The following is a 19,947-nucleotide window of genomic DNA, read 5'->3' on the forward strand; positions in this document are numbered from 1 at the left end:
TTCCTGCTGACACTCACCAGGGAGCCTCTCTCAGCCCCTCAAGGTTGTCTGCATTCCTTGTCAAGTTGCACCCCCATCTTTAAAGCCAGCAATGGCAGGTCAAGTCCTTCTCAAGCTTCAGATCTCTCTGATTCCTTCCTCTCCTGCATCTCTCTGACCTCCTATTCTACTTCCTTCCTTCTGCCTCCACCTGGAGAAAGACTAGGCCCATCTGGATAATCCAGGATGCTCTCCCTAGTGTAAAGCCCATAACCTGAGTCACACCTGCTAAGTCCCTTTGCCATGTGATGCACCATACTCACAGGTTCCAGGAACGAGGGTGTGGACATCTTTGGGGGCCATCCTGTCTACCACAGTGGGTGGCCTGGAAGTGCAGCCCCAGCCATGTCTCTCTGGGGGCCTCCTGAGGAAACGTGAGGGCAGTTATCATTTCCAAAGCTCTGCTCTGTGTACAGGGTTTGGAGCCAGGCCTTCTGTCATAGCCATTGGTATGCTTACCCGTAGGAGAAACATAACGGTCCCAATGACAGCCTTCCTGCTTTCCCAGCACACTTGCCAGCCGGGGCTTTCCAGGACGGTTTTGTTTAGTTCCATACTCTTTCTGCAGCTGAGATGCACTAGAAACTGATGATGAGTCAGCTCTCTGAGTGTATCAGAAAGAACCTCCATGAACGGACCTGCAAAGACCTTCCTGGGGCCACTGTGAAAGCTTCTAACTGGGCCCCAAGCCCGGGCAGACCATCTGAAAAAGATGTGATGGTCTCCTGTCCCCTACAGGTTCAATCAAGTCCAACTCCCTGGTCAGTGAGCAAGTGGCCTTTGACTGCCTGACTACACCTCCAGGCCGGATGGCCCCTCTCCTTCCTCTCACTAGATGTTCAGCCACATGGAAGACCGTTAGCATCCATCACTCCCTCCTTTTCTGTTGGTCAAAGCCCTCCAGCCCCAAGTATCCAAATCCTATGTCTTCCATGAGGGTCCAGCCAATGCTCCCTTCTCCACAGAGCACCCCCTTATCCTCAGCTGGAAGAGGTCTCCAGAGTGAATTCACACACACTAGTCTGAACCTCACTTTGTGCTCTGTGTAAGTTATTCCTGGACAGTCTCTAAGTCTACTAAGGCAGCAGTGCTTGATTTATCTTTTTATCCAGGCCGTACGTACTCAACTGACTGAATTGCTCTTAGATTTACAGTCCTTTTTATTTTATTTTATTTTTTTAAGCTCTTTATTGGAATATATTTGCTTTACACTCTTGTACCAGTTTTTGAGGTACATCAAAGTGAATCAGCTGTATTTATACATATATCCCCATATCCCCTCCCTCCCGAGACTCCCCCCTACCCTCCCTGTCCTGGCCCTCTAAGGCATCACCCATCATCAAGTTGATCTCCTTTTGTTATACAGCAGCTTCCCACTAGCTATCCATTTTACAGTTGGTACTGTAAATATGTCTATGCTACTCTCTCACTTCGTCCCAGCTTCCCCTTCACCCCCCACCCCAGCCCTGTGTCCTCAAGTCCATTCTCTACATCTGTATCTCCACTCTTGCCCTGTCACTGGGTTCATCAGTACCATTTCTTCAGATTCCATATATATGAGTTAGCATATGGTATTTGTTTTTCTCTTTCTGGCTTACTTTGCTCTGGATGACAGTCTCTAGGTCTATCCACCTCATTACATATAGCTCCATTTCATTCCTTTTTATGGCTGAGTAATATTCCATTGTATATATGTGCCACATCTTCTTTATTTGTTCATCTGTTGATGGGCATTTAGGTTGCTTCTATGTCCTGGCTATTGTAAATAGTGCTGCAATGAACATTATGGTACATGTTTCTTTTTGGGTTATGGTTTTCTCTGGGTATAGGCCCAGTAGTGGGATTACTGGGTCATATGGTAGTTCCATTTTTAGTTTTTTAAGGAACCTCCAAATTGTTTTCCATAGTGGCTATACCAGCTTACATTCCCAACAGTGCAGGAGAGTTCCCTTTCTCCACATCCTCTCCAACATTTATTGTTTCTAGATGTTTTGATGATGGCCATTCTGACCTGTGTGAGGTGATACCTCATTGTGGCTTTGACTTGCATTTCTCTAATGATTAGTGATGTTGAGCATCTTTTCATGTGTGTGTTGGCCATCTGTATGTCTTCTTTGGAGAAATGTCTATTTAGGTCTTCTGCCCATTTGTGGATTGGGTTATTTGCTCTTTTGGTATTAAGCTGTATGAGCTGCTTATGTATTTTGGAGATTAATCCTTTGTCCGTTGCATCATTGGCAAGTATTTTCTCCCATTCTGAGGGTTGTCTCCTTGTCTTGTTTATGCTTTCTTTTGCTGTGCAAAAGCTTTTAAGTTTCATGAGGTCCCATTTGTTTATTCTTGATTTTATTTCCATGATTCTAGGAGGTGGGTCAAAAAGGATCTTGCTTTGATGTATGCCATAGTGTTCTGCCTATGTTTTCCTCTAGGAGTTTTATAGTGTCTGGCCTTACCTTTAGGTCTTTAATCCATTTGGAGTTTATTTTTGTGTATGGTGTTAAAGAGTGTTCTAATTTCATTCTTTTACATGTTGCTGTCCAATTTTCCAGCACCACTTATTGAAGAGGCTGTCTTTTTACCATTGTATATTCTTGCCTCCTTTGTCAAAGATAAGCTGCCCACATGTGCTTGGGTTTACCTCTGCGTTCTCTATTCTGTTCCATTGATCTTCCTTTCTATTTTTGTGCCAGTACCATACTGTCTTGATCACTGTGGCCTTGTAGTATAGTTTGAAGTCAGGAAGGCTAATTCCACCAACTCCATCTTCCCTTCTCAAGATTGCTTTGGCTATTTGGGGTCTTATGCATTTCCATACAAATCGTAAGATTTCTTGTTCTAGTTCTGTGAAAAATGCCGTTGGTAATTGGATAGGGATTGCATTGAATCTGTAAATTGCTTTGGGTAAGATAGTCATTTTCACAATATTGATTCTTCCAATACAGTCCTTTTTAAATACTCCCTGGCTAATGGATAAAACACTTTGTTGTTGTTGTTACTTTTGTATCAAATATTTCTTGAGAAGAGGAAGGTCTCTGCTTTCCTTAAATTTTTAAGGTGAAATGTGCACTCATCAGGCTGTATGTCCTACAGAGGTTTGCAGGGTTAGAGCTCCTATATCCTCTGAACACCCAGAATCCCAATCCGTCCTCAGCATCAGTGGCAACTCCACTGTTCACTTATATAGCCTAGCACATACCCAAGAGCCCCTCTTCTCCCAAGGCTGTTCTTCACCCATCAGAGGGAAGGCTTGGCCTCCTGCCTGACTCGCTCACTCCCACTCTCTGCCAAAAGCCTGGGATCCATCAGTAAGCCTGTACTTAACATGCTCCAGTCACTGACTCTGTGCAGTTATTCCACCTGAACTAGACCATCAAAGGGGGCAGACCCCGACTGTAAAAGATTGCCACAATTTAACCCACGCCCTTGTGCAATCCTGTGTACCAACATGGGCTTAGTGCCTTTTACTTGAAGAGACTAAGGCACTTAAATCCTAATGTTACCTGGCAAAATGAAGAGTCTCAGTGAGTTTATACCTTCCTATGAAAGAGGTTAGATGCTCTTTGTGGACCTCTCACATAAATACACAAGTTAAAAATCAGCTCTGCTTCCCAGAGTGGGCCTAACTCTCAGAATCTTTCTTCCCCTTAAACTGAGCCAACATCTGGAATACATATGGAGAAAGATCATTGTTATCTTTTTTTTTCTCATAATCAAGAAAAGAAGTAAAGCAATGATCACTCTCCCAGAATTTTTCTCAGGCTCCTGGACAATTTTTCTCAATCTAAGGACAATATTTTTCTTTCATTTTCTTTTCAACCAAAGAATCACATGGTTAAAATAATAACCTCCTGCCACACACCTCTGTATGCTGAGTCCTCCTCTCAAGAGGAACCACTATTACCCATGTCCACTTATGTTTCTTTTGATGATTATTTCCATATCTCTAGAAAATATTTTGATACTACTACTTCTTGATTTCAGATTTAGACATTATCTCACTGAATTCCTTCCATGATAGAAAAGAACTGAACTCACCTACATTAAGGCCCCCTCCCACCATCCACCTTCCTAATTTTGACAGGCAAATCGTTAACTCTTAGCTCTTCTACTGCACTGGTTCTCAAATGTTAGCTGCATCAGAATCACCTGATCAGCTTGTTAAAACTCAGATTGTGGGGACCCACCCATGAGTTTCTGATTAAAGGGGCGGGGGGCGGGGGGAGGCAAGAACTTTAATTTCTGACAACATCTCAAGGGAAGCTGACGCTACTGGTTCAGTGACCACACTTTAAGAATCACTGCTCTACTGGTAACCTCTGCAATTTTAAGTAATAAACAACTTCTTGTTTCATCACATTTTACAATATCTCTTGGCTCACCAATTTAAAAGATTAAGATACTAAAATAACTTCTGTTGTTCTATTTTAAACTCTATACAGTAAAATTTAGTGACATTTACATTATGTTCTATAACCGTAGCTGATTTGGGCTTGATTGTAAACACTGAAAACCAATAAACAGTGCTGTTGTTATGGCCTCTTGATTCCTGTTCACAGCAGAGCCAACACAAGTGTCATGATTACATATCTTCCCCTACAGGTGCAAAGTTAAACTACTTGAATACTCAACTGCTGCTTAAAGGAGAATGTTTCTATTATTAAGGTCCTTCTCTTTCATATACTCGTCTACTTGCTTAAAACCCCACCACGTTTTAATTTGTTTTATATTTGAACCATGACAGATTGGCCATGTTTGTATTTTTCTGAGAGTTTCTGATTGCCTTTATTTTTTCTTATCCATAGAAAAAATATATTCCATCTACACTGTCTGCTGAATGTTTGCTACTTTCTTGTCATTCTGTCTGCGGCCGGCTTCATTCTCCTCGAAGTTCATTGAGACCCTGTTCTAAATCGATCAACTGTTTTTTAGACGTGCTGCACAGGTATAATCCTGGAATTTCTTGTCATTAGATTTCTAGGAGTTAGTTCTTATACCCCAGATCTTGCTCCTTCTAATCGTCACCCTCGTTTTCTTGCGGTGCATCTCAAGGAATTTCCTTGGAAGGGCTACTAGGGATGGAAACTTTCTGGGTCCTTGCTTGTCTGAAAAATAACTTTATTTTGACCTCATACTGGACTGTTAGGCTAAATATAAAATCCGAGTTTCAAAATCACTTTCTCTCAGAGCTTTGAAGCCCCTATTTCACATATGCTTGCCTCCACTTTTGCTAACAAGGAGTCTGATGGACTGCTTGTGCGACTCTACGTTGTCAGTGGACAAAATCTCCTCACTGTCACCACCCTGTGCTCCTTGTCCTGGAAGTATTTAGCATTCTCCTTATGTTCCTTATGTCTTAAGAGTAGTAACATTTCAAAATGATGTATCTAGGACATTTTTGGTTTATCCTTCTCGCAAGTTTGTGGTGCCTTTAAATTAAAAAAAAAAGTGTCTCTCTCTAACTCTGGGAAATTTTATTCCATTATCTCTTATAATTTGTTTCATTTTCTCTGTTTGCTTTTTCTGATATTCTTGTTACTTGGAATACAGGATCTTGCAGATTGATCTTTTTGCTCTTTTCTATCTGTCGTTTAGCTCTGCTTATTGGGAGATTTATTATCATATCTTCTACTACATTTCTGGCTCTCCATCCATATTGTTAATTTTCAAGAAACTTTTCCTTGTTCTTTGATTCTTTCTTTTAAAAAGAAAGAGAATTCCAACCGCTTTCTAGTGGCTAGAATATATTCTTGAATCTCCTTGTGTTTATTACATAGAGTCTTACTTGGTATTTAAATTGTTATAATCTCCTCTATTCCCTAAACAATTTATTTCTTTCTAAGTCAGTTATTCTGTAAGTGTATTTTAGTTTTTTTCTCCATGTACCACATTTCCCCTCAATTTCATATTTCCTTGGCTGTTCATTCATATTTAAGAATAAAGTAAAAGAGCTAATTGGAAAATCTGGGTTTTGGGTGGATGGTGGGAGGGGAAGCTAGCTCTTACACTGGAGGCTCCAAATGCCAGAAGAAATAAGGCTTTTCCCTGGGGAAGTAGCCCACCCACACTATCTCAAACAGTTTACTCACTTCCTTAGAAAATTAAATGCCTGGTTGCTTGCCATTCTGCATGGCTGGAGTATGTAGGTGTGAGGACAGGGGCAGAAAGTCAACTCTTCCACAAACCAACCTTTAACACCCCCCTTCCCTGTTTCCCACCGCACTTCTCACTCCTGTACCTCTCTGAAACTGCTGGCCTTGCCGTGGCTGCAGCCTCTCTGCACCCATGGGTAGACAGGCATCCAGCCCTTCCGTGTAGAGTGCAAGGTTCACCCACCAACACTTCCTTCTTCATTATTCATCCCAGAAAATCACTGGACTCTCTCACTGGCTGATGCCCCTTCTCCGGCAGCATTCACGTCCCTGTTCTATTTATTTATTTATAATCAGTGTAATGGGGTCTCAGGAAGCACAGACATAACATATTTATGCTTGGTTGGCCATCTTGAACATAAGTGACCAAGAACAGCATTTTCATATGAATTTGTCACTACATCTCTGCCTTTGATCAGGTTGCCTGAATCTAAAAATGCCAGTAAAGGTTCTAAGATGCTCTTCACTAAGGAAGGCCCGCTCTGTGCCACTGATGGATTGGTAGAAATGAGAGTTGGGTTCATTGTAGAAGACATGCCCAGGGCTAGCAAGATGCTGAAGAGAGGAGGCAGCTACCTCACTAGGTCATCTCAGAGGTAAAAAAAGCACAGGGTACAATGAAATGTTTCCCAGCACCCTGAGTTTGGACCACTCCCATGACCCAAGTTTATTAGGCCAGCAGAGTAATAAGAGGATGGGGAACTCATGATCTAGGAATTGTCATAATATTCCAATTTACAGGGTCCCCAGCCTGACCTCTTGGCCCCACTTCACTGTCAGGAGATGACACCTGCTTCTACTCCTCAGTCAAGGTAGGAGTCATCAGCTTCCTGTCCTGCCTTTTCAACATATCTTCCTCTCCTCCTCATCCTCCTCCCGCCTCCCCTCCACCCTGCCCCACCACTTAGACACCCGGCATCCTCCCTGTCTCCCCTCACTCCCCCAGAGCCTCCTCCAAGTACAGACTGTGTGTACATGGGTAGCGGGTTCTCCCCAGATATCTTTACAACTGCTGCCCCTCCCCCAGCCGACATGCTACAGGCAGATAATGGCTCACATCTGCAGCCTGCTCCAGTGAACTGTCCACAGCTGCAGGGAGTCTCCTTCAAGGAGGGCTGCACTCCCCTGCCGGCCCCCACAGCCAGCCACTGGCTGACTGATAAGGGGTAGAAAAAGCCAGCCCCCTCCCCCCCCCTTCAAGGAGACAAGGCTCTCTGCTGTCATTCATGCGCTAGAGCTCCCTGCCTCAGGCCAAAGCTAGACTTTAGCTGAGACCACATCCTTGCTCAGCCCTTCCCCCTTTCCTTTCAGGCTTCTCTAAGAGCACAGCTTCCTGAGACCAAGTGTTCCCAAATCCCTGTCTCGGGCTCTGCTTCTGGGGAACCGGACCCAAGACCACATGGGAGAGACTTTGGGAGAAAACGGGGTCATCTTGCTAAAAATCTTACATCTCAAGCTCCAACCATTTCTCTGTGGTTCTGTTTACAACACTCATCTGCAAGGCGTGGGTCACTGATCTGCTAGCTTTCCCATAAGCTCGGAGCAGTCGGCACTGTGAAGGCTGGGGCGGGCAGGTGGTTCCACAGCTTTGCCCCCACCACACCCAGGAGTCTGATTTAGCCAAAAAACACTTTTGTCTGACTTTCCCCAGGTCCTGGATCTGTGATGATCTTGGGTATTAAAGAAAGATTTAGAAACAGACTTGGGATCGCAGACTCCTCACATATTCCTGTATCATCGTCAGCACAGTAGATCTCCCGGATGGCCTGGGGCAGACCGGCCAGTGCTGCTGCTCACGCCTACCCCGTATGGCCTCACTGCCTGCACCCCCGTCACCCTGCAGCTCCTCCGCACAGCAGCACAGCCCGGAATCTGCCGAGCGGGGGAGGATGGTGACAGCCTGTGCTCACCATGCTCTGCCTTCCAAAGACAGGCACTCGCAACTCGACCCCCAACTCTAGCAAGAGGAGGTTCTTGCGTCTTCACCCCACTCACGTGCCCATCAACAAAACGTACTCTATGCAGAACACTCACTAGGTGCTGATCTGGGCTCTGGAAACAGTGTAGGCACCGGAGGCAAGTGTGGGGGCCAAGCAGACAGTTCATGACCTCAAAGGGCTCATCGCTTTCTAATTGCTTGAGGATAACCTCAATCAGTTTAAATCATGTGATTGTTAGACACAAACCCCTAAGTCTGACATTTCATCATTTTGCAGATTGGGAAAGGGAGGCCCAGGAGAGGCTGTGGCTGGCCACGGGCTCCCAGGCCACCAGGGCCATTACTTCTGCATATGCACCTGCCCCAGGGGGTCCCAGCCGTGAACCTTCAGATTCTCACCTGATTCTTCTGGGCAATCTTTTGTCCCTTTTTCCAGCGGAGCACGGGGCTCAGGGCCGGCAGCTCCCTCTCCTCCTCTCCCGTCACATGCTCACCCAGGCTATAGGCAGCCTCAAACACGATGGGGCTGATGACGTCCTGCACTCTCCGCTGAAACAATAAACACACAGGCATGTGAGCGGTGGACGCTGCTGACATGTGCAGAGCATTTCAACAGTTTACAAAGACCTTCCGCATGGACCGCCCCATGTGAGCCTCACAGCCACCCCTGTGAGGCTGGGTTTTATTGCTTTCATATTTTAGATGAGGTAATGAGGCCGAGAGCAGTGACCGTCTTGTCCAAGGTCACTCCGCTAATGAGCGGGGGCTTTCCCACTCTACCTCGCGTGGTGTGAAATCATTGTCTCTTTAGCATGTGGAAGACATTACCTTAGTCATCTTCCAAATATTCTTATAAGCTAGTTGGCAGGCAGGCGAGCATCTGTACTCACAGTGCAGTGCTAACCCTTCCCATCCGTGGTGTTTTGATCATCAAAGCTCTTCTGAGTTGAGATAAATACAGACTTGTATGCGAGGGCAGGAAATCTGAAGACATTGGGGCCCAGCATCTTCTGAGCTGGGCATCAATGGAGCCAGGGATGAAGTCTGGCTTCCGGCCTGCGTTCTTTCCTTTGGACCCCAGGACTTTAAGAGCCAAGGGAATGATAGGTCCACAGTCACAATGAACACCTAGAAGATGCCAGGCACTGCGCTAGGTGTTCTAGAGAGGTAAGCCCCATGCCCAAGCCCTGCAGCTGGGCTTATTCCCCTCCACCGTGTAATGAAAGGAAAATGAAGGCACGAGTTCCCCAGGTCACAAGGCTGTTAAGGATTCTTAGTTACATCTGCTCAATCCTGGAGTTCTTGACCTTTCTGCCCCAGGTCTCACTGCCCTCCAGGGACCCTGGTCCGCCTCCCCCGGGCTCACAAGTTAGAGTTCGAGGCAGGAATAAAGCATCAGTATCTCTGCATCCCAAACCACCGTGCTCTATGGAAGGTGGGCTTCCCAGGAGAGCGGGGCATATCTGAGAAGTAGCACCAACGAGCCACATCCCCACTGCCTGCATCTGTCAGGGAGAGATGGCGGGAGCTGGCAGGGAGGCAGGAGTGGGAGATGCTAGGTGGGTAGGCAGAGGCCAACCAACCCCAGGCCACAAGCATATCCAAGGACTTCACACTACACTCCGTGTAAAGTCTGGTGGAGTTGGGAGCAGATTAGTGCCATGTTCAAAACAGTAGAAAGTTTTAAAGTTCCCAAGAGGCACACAGTGAGGAGCTGGCTCCTACCCCACTCCCCAGATACCTAGCGCCACCTCCAGAGGCAGAAACGCCTGTTGGTTCTGGGGTGTCCATCCAGTCTAAGTAAGCACATGCAGGTAATGATACCAAGCAGGGCCCTGTGGGGCTCCTGGACACAAAGCCTTTCTGTGTCCCCTGTTTCTTTGATTATAGGACAACAGCCTTCATTCAGCCTCCATGACCTTCCCTGAGTTCCAGGGGGCAGATTGAAGCAGTTGTTAATTAGGGAAGAGAGGGGATGCATGAGACCTGGGAGAAAGAGTCAAGAGCAGCCTCGGGACAGGTCCTGTTTCCCCAGCAACAATACACACAATATCTTTGAGCTGTTTTGCAGACGTTGAAACCCCCTCCAGGTGCGAGAAGTTAATGATTAACGCTGGTCTGCTGCCCACAGGCATGTAGACCCTGGACCAGTTGGACCTGAAGGTTAATGATGTTGACTCCTACTTACCTCACCACCAACCCATCAGAAGAATGCAAGGCTGTTACTGCCTTGGTCCTTACCGCCTACCCCGACCACAAGCCCCACTATAAGACCTCGCCCTATTCCCCAGAGAGGGGGGCACAGTTCTTGAGGCGCTAGCCACTGTGTCCCCCCTTTGCCTGGCAAAGTAATAAAGCTATTCCTTTCTACTCCTCCAAAGCTCTGTCTCCGTATATTCTATTCGGCATCAGTGAACAGAGGCCATGTTTTTCTTGGCCACAGTTACTGGTCACTTATCGCAAGCTGCACTTTGCTTTCCTCATTCAGCCTGCACCCTGGAGGTGGTTTCAGGTCAGTGCGTAGAGCTTCCCCACCACCTTTTTAATGGCATGTCCTCAGGGAGGCCCTTACCCACCAGCACTTGGACTCAAAGCTGCTTAAACAAGCGTATGAGTGGCAGCCCATCGACGATGGGTAACAGCATTCTCTGAGACGGGTCTGTGCACCTCAGTTCCCCAGGGGGAGCTTAATGAAAGGCTCTGTGATGGAACAACTTGGGGGGGTCACCAAGTTAAACAGAGGGGTTTTAGTCTCTTTTGTTTATTGTTTGCTTTTACTGCAACTGCCTCCCAGAAAGAGTAGGGTGGCCCCAGGTTTACCAGGGCACAGAACCCTGTGTTTCCTTGGAGATCCTGGGGACATGTACGTGGAGCAAAACACATGCAGAGACAGAAAATCTCCCACAGCGGCCCAGGAGAGGAGATGGTGCTCCGGCCAGGGCGGCGTGAGAGGGAGGCAGATGGGGCTGCTGAACGTGGGGCTTGGGAACAGATGACTCTGGGGGTGGCAGCCTGAGTGACGTGCTCAAGAAAGCATTCAGCTGGGAATAGAGTCAATCATTTACGTAAATAAAACACAGGGCCTTTCGGGGCAGGGATGGCAGAGACTCTGGATAAGCTACTTCCACAAAATTCTCCCGTACTTCAGATTTTAGGAGCACATCTTTAATACTCATGTCCTTTCCGCGAGCAAAACACCCATCTGGAACCCAGATCCCCTCTGCCTACTGACTGACTCTCCTAAACAGAATTTAAAGACTGTCTGGTGCAGAGAACAGTGAATGAGTGCAATCGTAATGTTTTCACAGATCAACCTATCAGTGTTTCTTGAAAGGTGACCGCCTTAAGGTTTTGCATTTAAATCCTTCATGCCGAAATAAGTCAGTTTTTACACGTTCCTCTTGTGAGAGGAACTGAAGATGGGCGTGGGGGAGGCAGAAGTCACTGAACATTTCCTGGCTACCACATGTATTCCAGAGACTGGGCCAACCTTTGCACAGACATCCTTTTACTTAATCTGCACAACACCAGAGCTGGTAGACTGTTGCTCCCATTTTACAGATGAGATAAACAGGGGCCTGGGAGCTCAAATAAATTGTGCTCTGTCCCCAAACCAGTATTAAGTGGTGGAACCAGACTCAGTTTCTTTCTTTTTTTTTTTTTAAACATTTATTTATTTATTTATTTATTTATTTATTTATTTACTTTGGCTGCGCTGGGTCTTCATTGCAGCACGTGGGATCTTCGTTGCAGCATGTGGACTCCTTAGCTGCAGCATGCATGCGGGATCTAGTTCCCTGACCAGGGATCGAACCTGGGCACCCTGCTTTGGGAATGTGAAGTCTTACCCACTAGACCACCAGGAAAGTCCCTGGACACATTCTTAGAACCAGAAACAAAACTGCTTTCCTTGAAGTCCATAAAATACTGTTTAAAAATCATTCTAATTGCTTCAGGTTCTGACATCACCTGGAAATAGTACCTATCTACTTAGGAGGATACAGGGCAAGGGGAAGGAAATGTTCCTGACACAAGGAAGGATGTGAGTAAATGACAAATAACTAAAGAAATACGGGCTTGAAGGGAGGGCTGTCTCTAAACGTGCAGTCATTCTGTCCTTAGGGAACAGCTCTTTGGGGTGAGTGATGAACCGTGACACCTAGGGGTGCAGATGCTGTGCTCTGGCGCTGACTACATGAACCAACTTTAACTAAGATGTTTGAGAAACACCTTCTTACGATGTGTCCCAGTGGCGCTGGGCAGAAGGGGCCTACCCCACACTGAGCCATGGGCGGAGGCAGGGGAAGACACAGCAGTTAGAAACAAGCCAGCACCCCCAAAAGGAGAGCCCCTTCTCCCCACACTGCGTTTGTTTTCTTTTATCTTAGCTGCAAAGGAAACGTAGCAGCAACATTTCATGGTTTCCTTTGCAGTGTTGGAAGTGCAGCCTCCTTCAGCCCAGAGCTGAAATCAAGTGAAGGGACCCCTCAGGATGGAGAAGGAGACTTAGGGTTTGGGAGCAGACCCTAATCGCTGAAATTTTACTGCTTAAAAATATTCACCACTACAAACAGAAGCTTCCCAAGCTGCACACACTTATTCTGATAGACCAAGAGCCAACAACCCACCTTTTTCTGCTACAAATCTACTTTAGTCTCCTGTTCTGAAAAATGAAGGCGGCTGCACGGGGAAGAACCCTCAGACTGGGAGCAGATTTTGTGGTGGCTGAGATTTTATAGGGAACTTGACACATGCGCCATTTGAAATTTATTGGGTGCTCACGTTATGCCAGGCAATGTGCTGGGCCCCAGGGAGACGGAGACGAAAGACCTCGGAGGAAACAGGCAGACAGCAACAACCTAGTCCAACAAGTACTAGGACACAGGCGGCTTTGGGAAAACAGACGAGGACACCTGATTCAGACTGCAGTTTGGCAGGCTTCCCAGAGGAAGTGCCCCTGGGCTCCGTCAGAAGACAAGGACATGAGCCAGAGAGCAGGCATGGCTTGTACACACAGCAGGGGGTAGGGGGCATGGACATCCAGTGGATTACATGTGATCCCCGAAGGTGGGAAACTCAGGCTTGTGGGCAGGTGGGAGGAGAGGAGCCTGAAGCAGAGACCAGATTTCAGGGGGACTTATAGGGTGTGTTGATTTCAACCTAAAATCTAGGGAGAGCTGGGAGGTGGGTAAGATGATACGAGAGGCTGTGTTACAGGAAAATCCCTTTGGTTTCTCAGATGGGTGGGGGTGAGATGGGAGGTAGGGAGGCTGTGTTGTAGAAAGATCCCTCTCACTGCAGCATGGAAGTGTATTGCTGGGGGGTGGCCTGGGGGCAAGAGGTCTACTTAGGGGCTCAGGGGAAAGATGGAGAGGGCCTGAGCCAGAACACAGCAGGGGGATGGGGAACGGGAGGGAGGTGAGGCTGACTCAGGAAGAAAAGATGCTGGAGCGTGGTGACTGGAGGTGGGGGATGAGGGAGAGAACTGTGGAAGGTGCCCTGGTAGTTGGCTCAGGTGAGTGACTGGACCCAGCAGCCCCTCATCACCACGGGGAACCAGGAGAGGAAACAGGCGTGCAAGTCTTTCAGGTGTGAACATACTGAGCTTGACTACAACACAGAAATCCTCTTCATGCCTTCAAATGCCAACTCCACGAGGAATCTCCCAGAATACGCTGATTTGGGCCTGAAACCCCATGCTTCCTTTTCTCTTCCACAAAACTTCCAGCTCCCCTGCCCCAGCATCCAGAGTCAGCCTCCCCGGCACTGGCTCATCTAGACCCACCACAGACCCTCTGTCTATACTGTGAGCTTGTCCACCCATCCTCCCAGGCATGGGCTTTGCCCTCCTTTGAACTACACCCTCCTCCTCCTCCTTCAGCGCACCTCACATCCAGAGCTGTTCTGTTGGGCCCCGAGGGAGGACCACAGGCCTGGGAGGGTCTGCTGATGAGGGAGAGAGACCATCAGGGACACATGGCTAAGGACCCCCATTCCTTCACGGGGAGCCCTTCTAACTTTTCCTTGTCATTCATTATCTGGCTCTGAAAATGAAATTGAAGTAACTCAGATGGAAAACCCAGCGGGGGAGGCTCGTGACAGGCAGGGGTCACCCACGCAAGGGTTCCACCAGAGCAGAGGACCCTCTGCCCTGTTATCCTAGGGCATCTAGGCCGTCGTGAGGGTCAGAAGCCCAAAAGTCTTTTCTGTCTCCTTTACTCAGGAACAAAGGAATTTTCCATGGTGAGTATAAGGAGCCTCAAATCACAGACCCCCCACCTGCCTCGCCAAGGGCAGATCTGCATCACTATCTGGGGGACTTGATTCTGAGCCCCATGTAAGCAGGACCGAGCACTGTGCACCCCTTGACCAGCCATGTGAATTAGAAACCGACCTCATGCTGCTTTTCTCCAAGAAATGAAGGGTTTTTATCCTCCTTAGTGAACTAGCAGCTACTGTGGTAAACTAAATGAAAACAGGAAGGGTTGACCTCACTTTAAATTAGCAAATAACACAGAAAGCCAGCAAATAAGCAGCTAGCGTTAAGCCAGATAATTGGTTTGGGGAAAAACCCTCTAAGGGTTTTTTTTTTTTTTTAAAGAGGCAGAGGCCTCAGTATTTTTCTTTTTCCAAACACGTGATCTTTTTGTCCCCTCCCTCCTGTATCCTTTCTCATGATTCCTCTGCTCTCTACACACAACTCCATCGCCTGTGATTACCCTGCAGGCAGCCCTAGAAATGAGAAGTCTTCAAAGTGGAATGCCTTTCTCCTTACCTCAATAATCCTAACAATTAGAATGACAGTTAATGGGTTAGAGGAGAGCTTAGAATGCTCATAAGCCTGAAGATTCTTCTAAAAGCAAACTGAGGATTTTGCATATCTAGTAATAAGAGGGACTTGCTGAAGATCTACCCTTTCACTGACAACAACTAGAAAAGCTGGACAGCACGCATGCGCGCGCGCACACACACACACACACACACACACACATACACACACACCTGTCTAAATCATGGAACCATCTAGGGAACTTTTCCCTTGAGCTGTTTACAGGTCTGTAAGCAGCCTAGAATAAGAGGCTGAGAACCTGAATGTGAACTGGTGGCTAAAATGTTGAGTTCTTGAGTTTCTAAGCTGAATTCCTGACAGTCTTAAGAGTTCGTGAAGACAAACTTAAAGCTCAGAGCTACTAAGGCAGCCAAGACTTAAGGGTCAAGATTCCAAAGAGAAGGGAAGCACATTGAGATGAGTCTGATATTTGACACCACACTTACTCTTGGGGCGTTAGTGGATTCCACAGCAGCATGGGGTTATGAGACTAAGAAAGCAAGCAGAAGGCAGTGGCCAAGGTGCTGAGATGACAAGAGGAGATGTAGTTAGCTGCAGATTGGACGCAGCAGGAGAGAAGACTAGTGATCCAGAAGGCAAGTCAATAACAGAAAACATGCAGATTGAAGCATGGAGAGTGAAAAGGATAGAAAATTTGGAAATGAAATTCAGAAAAGGCCACAGTGAAAGAGATGACATATTCAGAATGATATAATAAACAGTCTCTATAATTTTATGAAACACCCAGCACAATGTCATAGCAAAGGTGGGCAATAAATAGTGGTTATTATTATTTTTACCATAATCTTTTAAGTGGCAACTTTGATATGAAAATCTGTGAAAACTGCCCTATTGCAAAACGAACCCTTTTTATGAACTGTGCATGTAGCAAGGACCTATTTCCCATTTCACTAGAGAACAAGCTGAGGCCAAGTGTGGTTTCATTTAGAGTACTATAAATTAAAAAATAAACACATGAAAATTTAAATTAAAATCGAGGGAGAAAATTCTTTAAGTTTCTCAATGAGATTAGCGATTTTAATTATGGCTACATACTACTTTATATGTAATATCATATTATGGATATATAATAATGGATATCATTATTAGTCTGAAACGTATAATCCCCTGGCAAGCATCAGTGCCCAGGAAGGGCATAAAAGCATTAATGACTCTTCAATTAACATATTTGCATAAATTATTCTATTTATCTATGAAAGTCACTTAGTCCTATTGATGATTTTTCCTCTTAAAAGATAAAACAACATCTCCCTGGATCCTTGAAAAATGGTTTGTTTTTGTATTTGAGAGTTTGCGTGCATGGATGGGGATTGCTTATTTAGTCAATTCATATGTTTGTATGTTTTGTGACTTTTGTTTTTTCTTTTTCCCTGCATCCATTCCAAAACCACATAAATGGGAGATTAGAACTTTTCACAATTTGGAAACAATTCTCTAAGCACATGCCACATCCTCGTATAACGTTCTTTGCAAAGAGACATGTTAATTATACATCACAGATAACTCCACGCATCATTTGACAGCTACGTGACACCAGATGGAACCAGCCCAGCATGGAGATTATCCAGCCTAAGTGTCCTCCAGGGGAAACAGAATTTCTTCTTCCAGTCTAGCGCTCCTCCCTTCCTTTCTTAATTCTCTCTTCCTATCTCCCATCCTCAAACCTCCAAGGTGGCTCTGAAAAAAATATTTGTAGGTGAATACGAAACTAACACAGGAGAAAATGCTCTCAGTGTAACCAACAAAAGAAATGTGGCCCCGGCCGGCCCAGGTTTCCTGCTCCACCACTCTCCACCACATTGTCTCAGCCATGGGTCCTTCATCCAGCTGGCATGTCAGCCTCAATCCTCACACTAGGACAGAAATGCTCTGGGAGCCTGGGAGTCAACAGTGACTTTTGTACTGTCACTTGGTGGACTCTGCCTGTCACATGAAGGAGACGTGGGCTGGGCAGGACTGACTTGGCTTAGTGAGCAGTGGAAAACCCTGGAATCGCTTCTGTCCTTATCGCCTGATAAAGCAACGTTTTGAGGAAGGGGGCACAGCTGTGCTAAGGGCATCTGCTCAGCCCGACTGCTGCCCCCTGCCTGTGCCTCTGCTCCGCTGACCCCATGTCTGCTGCGCCCGTATCCCCAGGGAACACGATCCACCTCTCACAGACCAGCTCAAGGCTGCCTCTTCTACGGGACGTCCCTTGAGGACCCAGCCCTCTGGCCACAGCACCCCCAGGGTCCTTATGACAGAATTTGGCATTTAATTATCTTCTGCCTCATAGTGCTGTCTTTCCCTGAATCCCAGACCTTCCCTCAGCCTCACATTTAACGTTTCTGAAGCGGGGATGCACCTTCCCATCAAGTAATAGACTTCTTATGAGACTGTTTCCCCCCGGCAACCCCTGCCTGGAAAGCTGTCATTACATGGTTAGCAATGAAGGGAGTGAGGAAACGTGGGGCTGGCTCACGGTGGTAACGGCAGCTGCAGGAACCACATCTCAGCTCTGCCTGGAGCTGGCGTGCTCGTGTCTGAAAGGCTGGCGTGCAGAGGCAGCAGCCAGGACACGACACTCGGGTCAGGGCCAGGGATGACAGGTGTGTGTGGGCAGGAGTGGAAGGATGAGCGGACTGACGTTAAAGTTGACCCTCTAGGGGAGCATCAACTAGACTGCCTGCAGGCAACACTTGGTTGCCATGAGCCTGTGCCAGGCACCATGTGAGGTGTAGGGGAGCAGAGAGGAGGCAGGCAGGAGGGTGTGAGCAAAAAGCCAAGATGCAGAGGAGAAGGTGCCTGGACAAGAAGTGTGGGAACCTGGTGAAATCAATTGCCTTCGACTCAGAGAGGGGCAGAGCGGGAGCATCGAGAGTCCTTGGAAGGAGGTGATCCTGGAAGAAAAATGAATCGTTCAGCAAGCTGATGGGGGAATGGGGATCAGTTGGTGGAGAAGATGTAGAGGTCTAACAGACAACTGCGTGTCTGCAGAACAGGTTGACAGAGTCAACCTTGCATGGCTGATCTGAAGTTTAGAGACTATAGATGGCAAGCACCATGGAGAGCTCCTGGTACCAAGTAAAAGCTAGCTGCATCTACTGCATCACCACCGTCATTATCATCTTCAACACTATCACCATCACCACCGCTATCACCACCACCACGGACAAAGGTCTGTGGGGCAAGATCACAGGGCGAGGGGCAGGAAAGGAATGCAGGCTGGAACCAGGTTGCGGGACCTCAGATATCAGGTGAAGGCCCATCATTCTCTGGGCAGTGGGAACTGTCAGGAATTTTTTTTTTTAATTTTTTAATTTTTTAAGCTCTTTATTGCTTTACACTCTTGTACCAGCTTTTGAGGTACACCAAAGTGAATCAGCTGTATTTATACATATATCCCCATGTCCCCTCCCTCCTGCGACTCCCTCCCACCCTCCCTGTCCTGGCCCTCTAAGGCATCACCCATCATCGAGTTGATCTCCCTTTGTTATACAGCAACTTCCCACTAGCTATCTATTTTACAGTTGGTAGTGTAAATATGTCTATGCTACTCTCTCACTTCATCCCAGCTTCCCCTTCACTGTCATGAATTTTTAAAGCCAGCTTTAGGATAAGAAGCCCAGAGGTGATCTGAAGGACCAACAGGATGGAAAGGGAGGAGGACGGGACCTTTGTGGGGCTGGTGCCCCCACCCCCCAGCTGTATGTTGGTTGCCATCAGCTCACAACTGCCTCTTACAGAGAAATGAACGACCTTGGTTGAATGAGAGCCACCTCCATCAGGAAGTTTTATGCCTCCCTCCCCTCCTCATTGGCAAAGACTGACTGGCATGGGGGTACAAGAGTGGGACAACTCTGTGGTGCATGTCATCCCCCCAGAGCTCCCTGGGGGATCAGGCTGAGGCTGGTCTCCAGCTGAGACCACGTCGTTGCTCAGGTCCTTCCCCGGACCCATCCTGCTCTCCTCATTTCCCTCTCCTGAGAGCACCCCTGCAATAAATCCTGTACAAGTAAATCCCTATCTCAAGCTCTGCTGTTAGTGCCCTGCCCAGATGCCCTTTACCAGCTGGTGCATCCTCTCCCGCAGCTGCTATAGGCATTGGTTACTAATGGTTTGCACCTACAACCTTCTTGGGAGGACTGCCCTTGGTTGATGGGAGCCATCTCCTCCAGAGATGCCTGCCAGGTGATGCCCTTGATAGGCAGAATTCTAAGACGACCCCCAATGACCCTTGGCCCTCCCCTCCAGTGTGGGAAGGATGGTGAACAGGACACAGGTCACTCCCATGATTATGCCACATTCTATGGCAATGGTGAAGGGATTTTGCAAATTAAAGAAGGTCTCAAATCAGCTGAATGTGAGTTAATCAAAAGGGACATGATTTGGGTGGGCCTCCCTTAAAGGAGGGCAAGAGAGACACTCTTCTTGCTGACCTCGAAGAAGCATGCAGCCTTGTGCGCCACAGTTACAAGGACATGAATTCTGCCACCAACCATGTGAGCCTGGCAGAAAACCCCAACCTCAGATGTGACTCAGCTGACATCTGAGGGCCTGACCTGGGACGCAGCTGGGCTGTGCCCAGACTCCTGACCTACAGAAACTGAGATAATAAATGGGTGCTGCTTTAAACTACGAGGGCAAGTCAAAAATTATCTTCCCTCTGGCTGTAGAATTTATTTTAGTTAACTTTTAGAAAAGGCAAATACATCATTTTCTGACATAATCTCTTTGCTTTTCAATACACTTTGTCCATCTGTCAACAAGCTTTCATATTCCCTCATAAAAAATGTTTTAGGCTAAGCTGCGAGCCACGAATGCACCACTGTCTTCACTTCATCAGAAGTGAATCTTCGTCCTCATAGGACTGCTTTCAGGGGACCAAACAGGTGAAAGTCCGATGGAGCAAGATCAGGACTATAGGGAGGATGTTTTAATACCTCACAATGAAGTTTTTGCAGAGTGTAGACAGTGTGGGCAGAAGTGTG

General features: G+C 47.1%; 1 protein-coding gene across 2 annotated transcripts in view; it reads right to left on the minus strand.

Annotated features, from left to right (window-relative positions):
• ITGA9 (integrin subunit alpha 9) overlaps window positions 1-19,947 on the minus strand; it is a 338,515-nt gene that overhangs the window by 166,662 nt on the left and 151,906 nt on the right. For both annotated transcript variants that reach the window (XM_057705604.1, XM_057705605.1), the window contains exon 16: window positions 8,527-8,676. In XM_057705604.1, coding sequence (XP_057561587.1) covers window positions 8,527-8,676 — 150 coding nt within the window. The remainder of the gene's footprint in view (window positions 1-8,526; window positions 8,677-19,947) is intronic.

Source organism: Hippopotamus amphibius, chromosome 13 (assembly GCF_030028045.1).
Source record: "Hippopotamus amphibius kiboko isolate mHipAmp2 chromosome 13, mHipAmp2.hap2, whole genome shotgun sequence".
Taxonomy (NCBI): Eukaryota; Metazoa; Chordata; class Mammalia; order Artiodactyla; family Hippopotamidae; genus Hippopotamus; species Hippopotamus amphibius.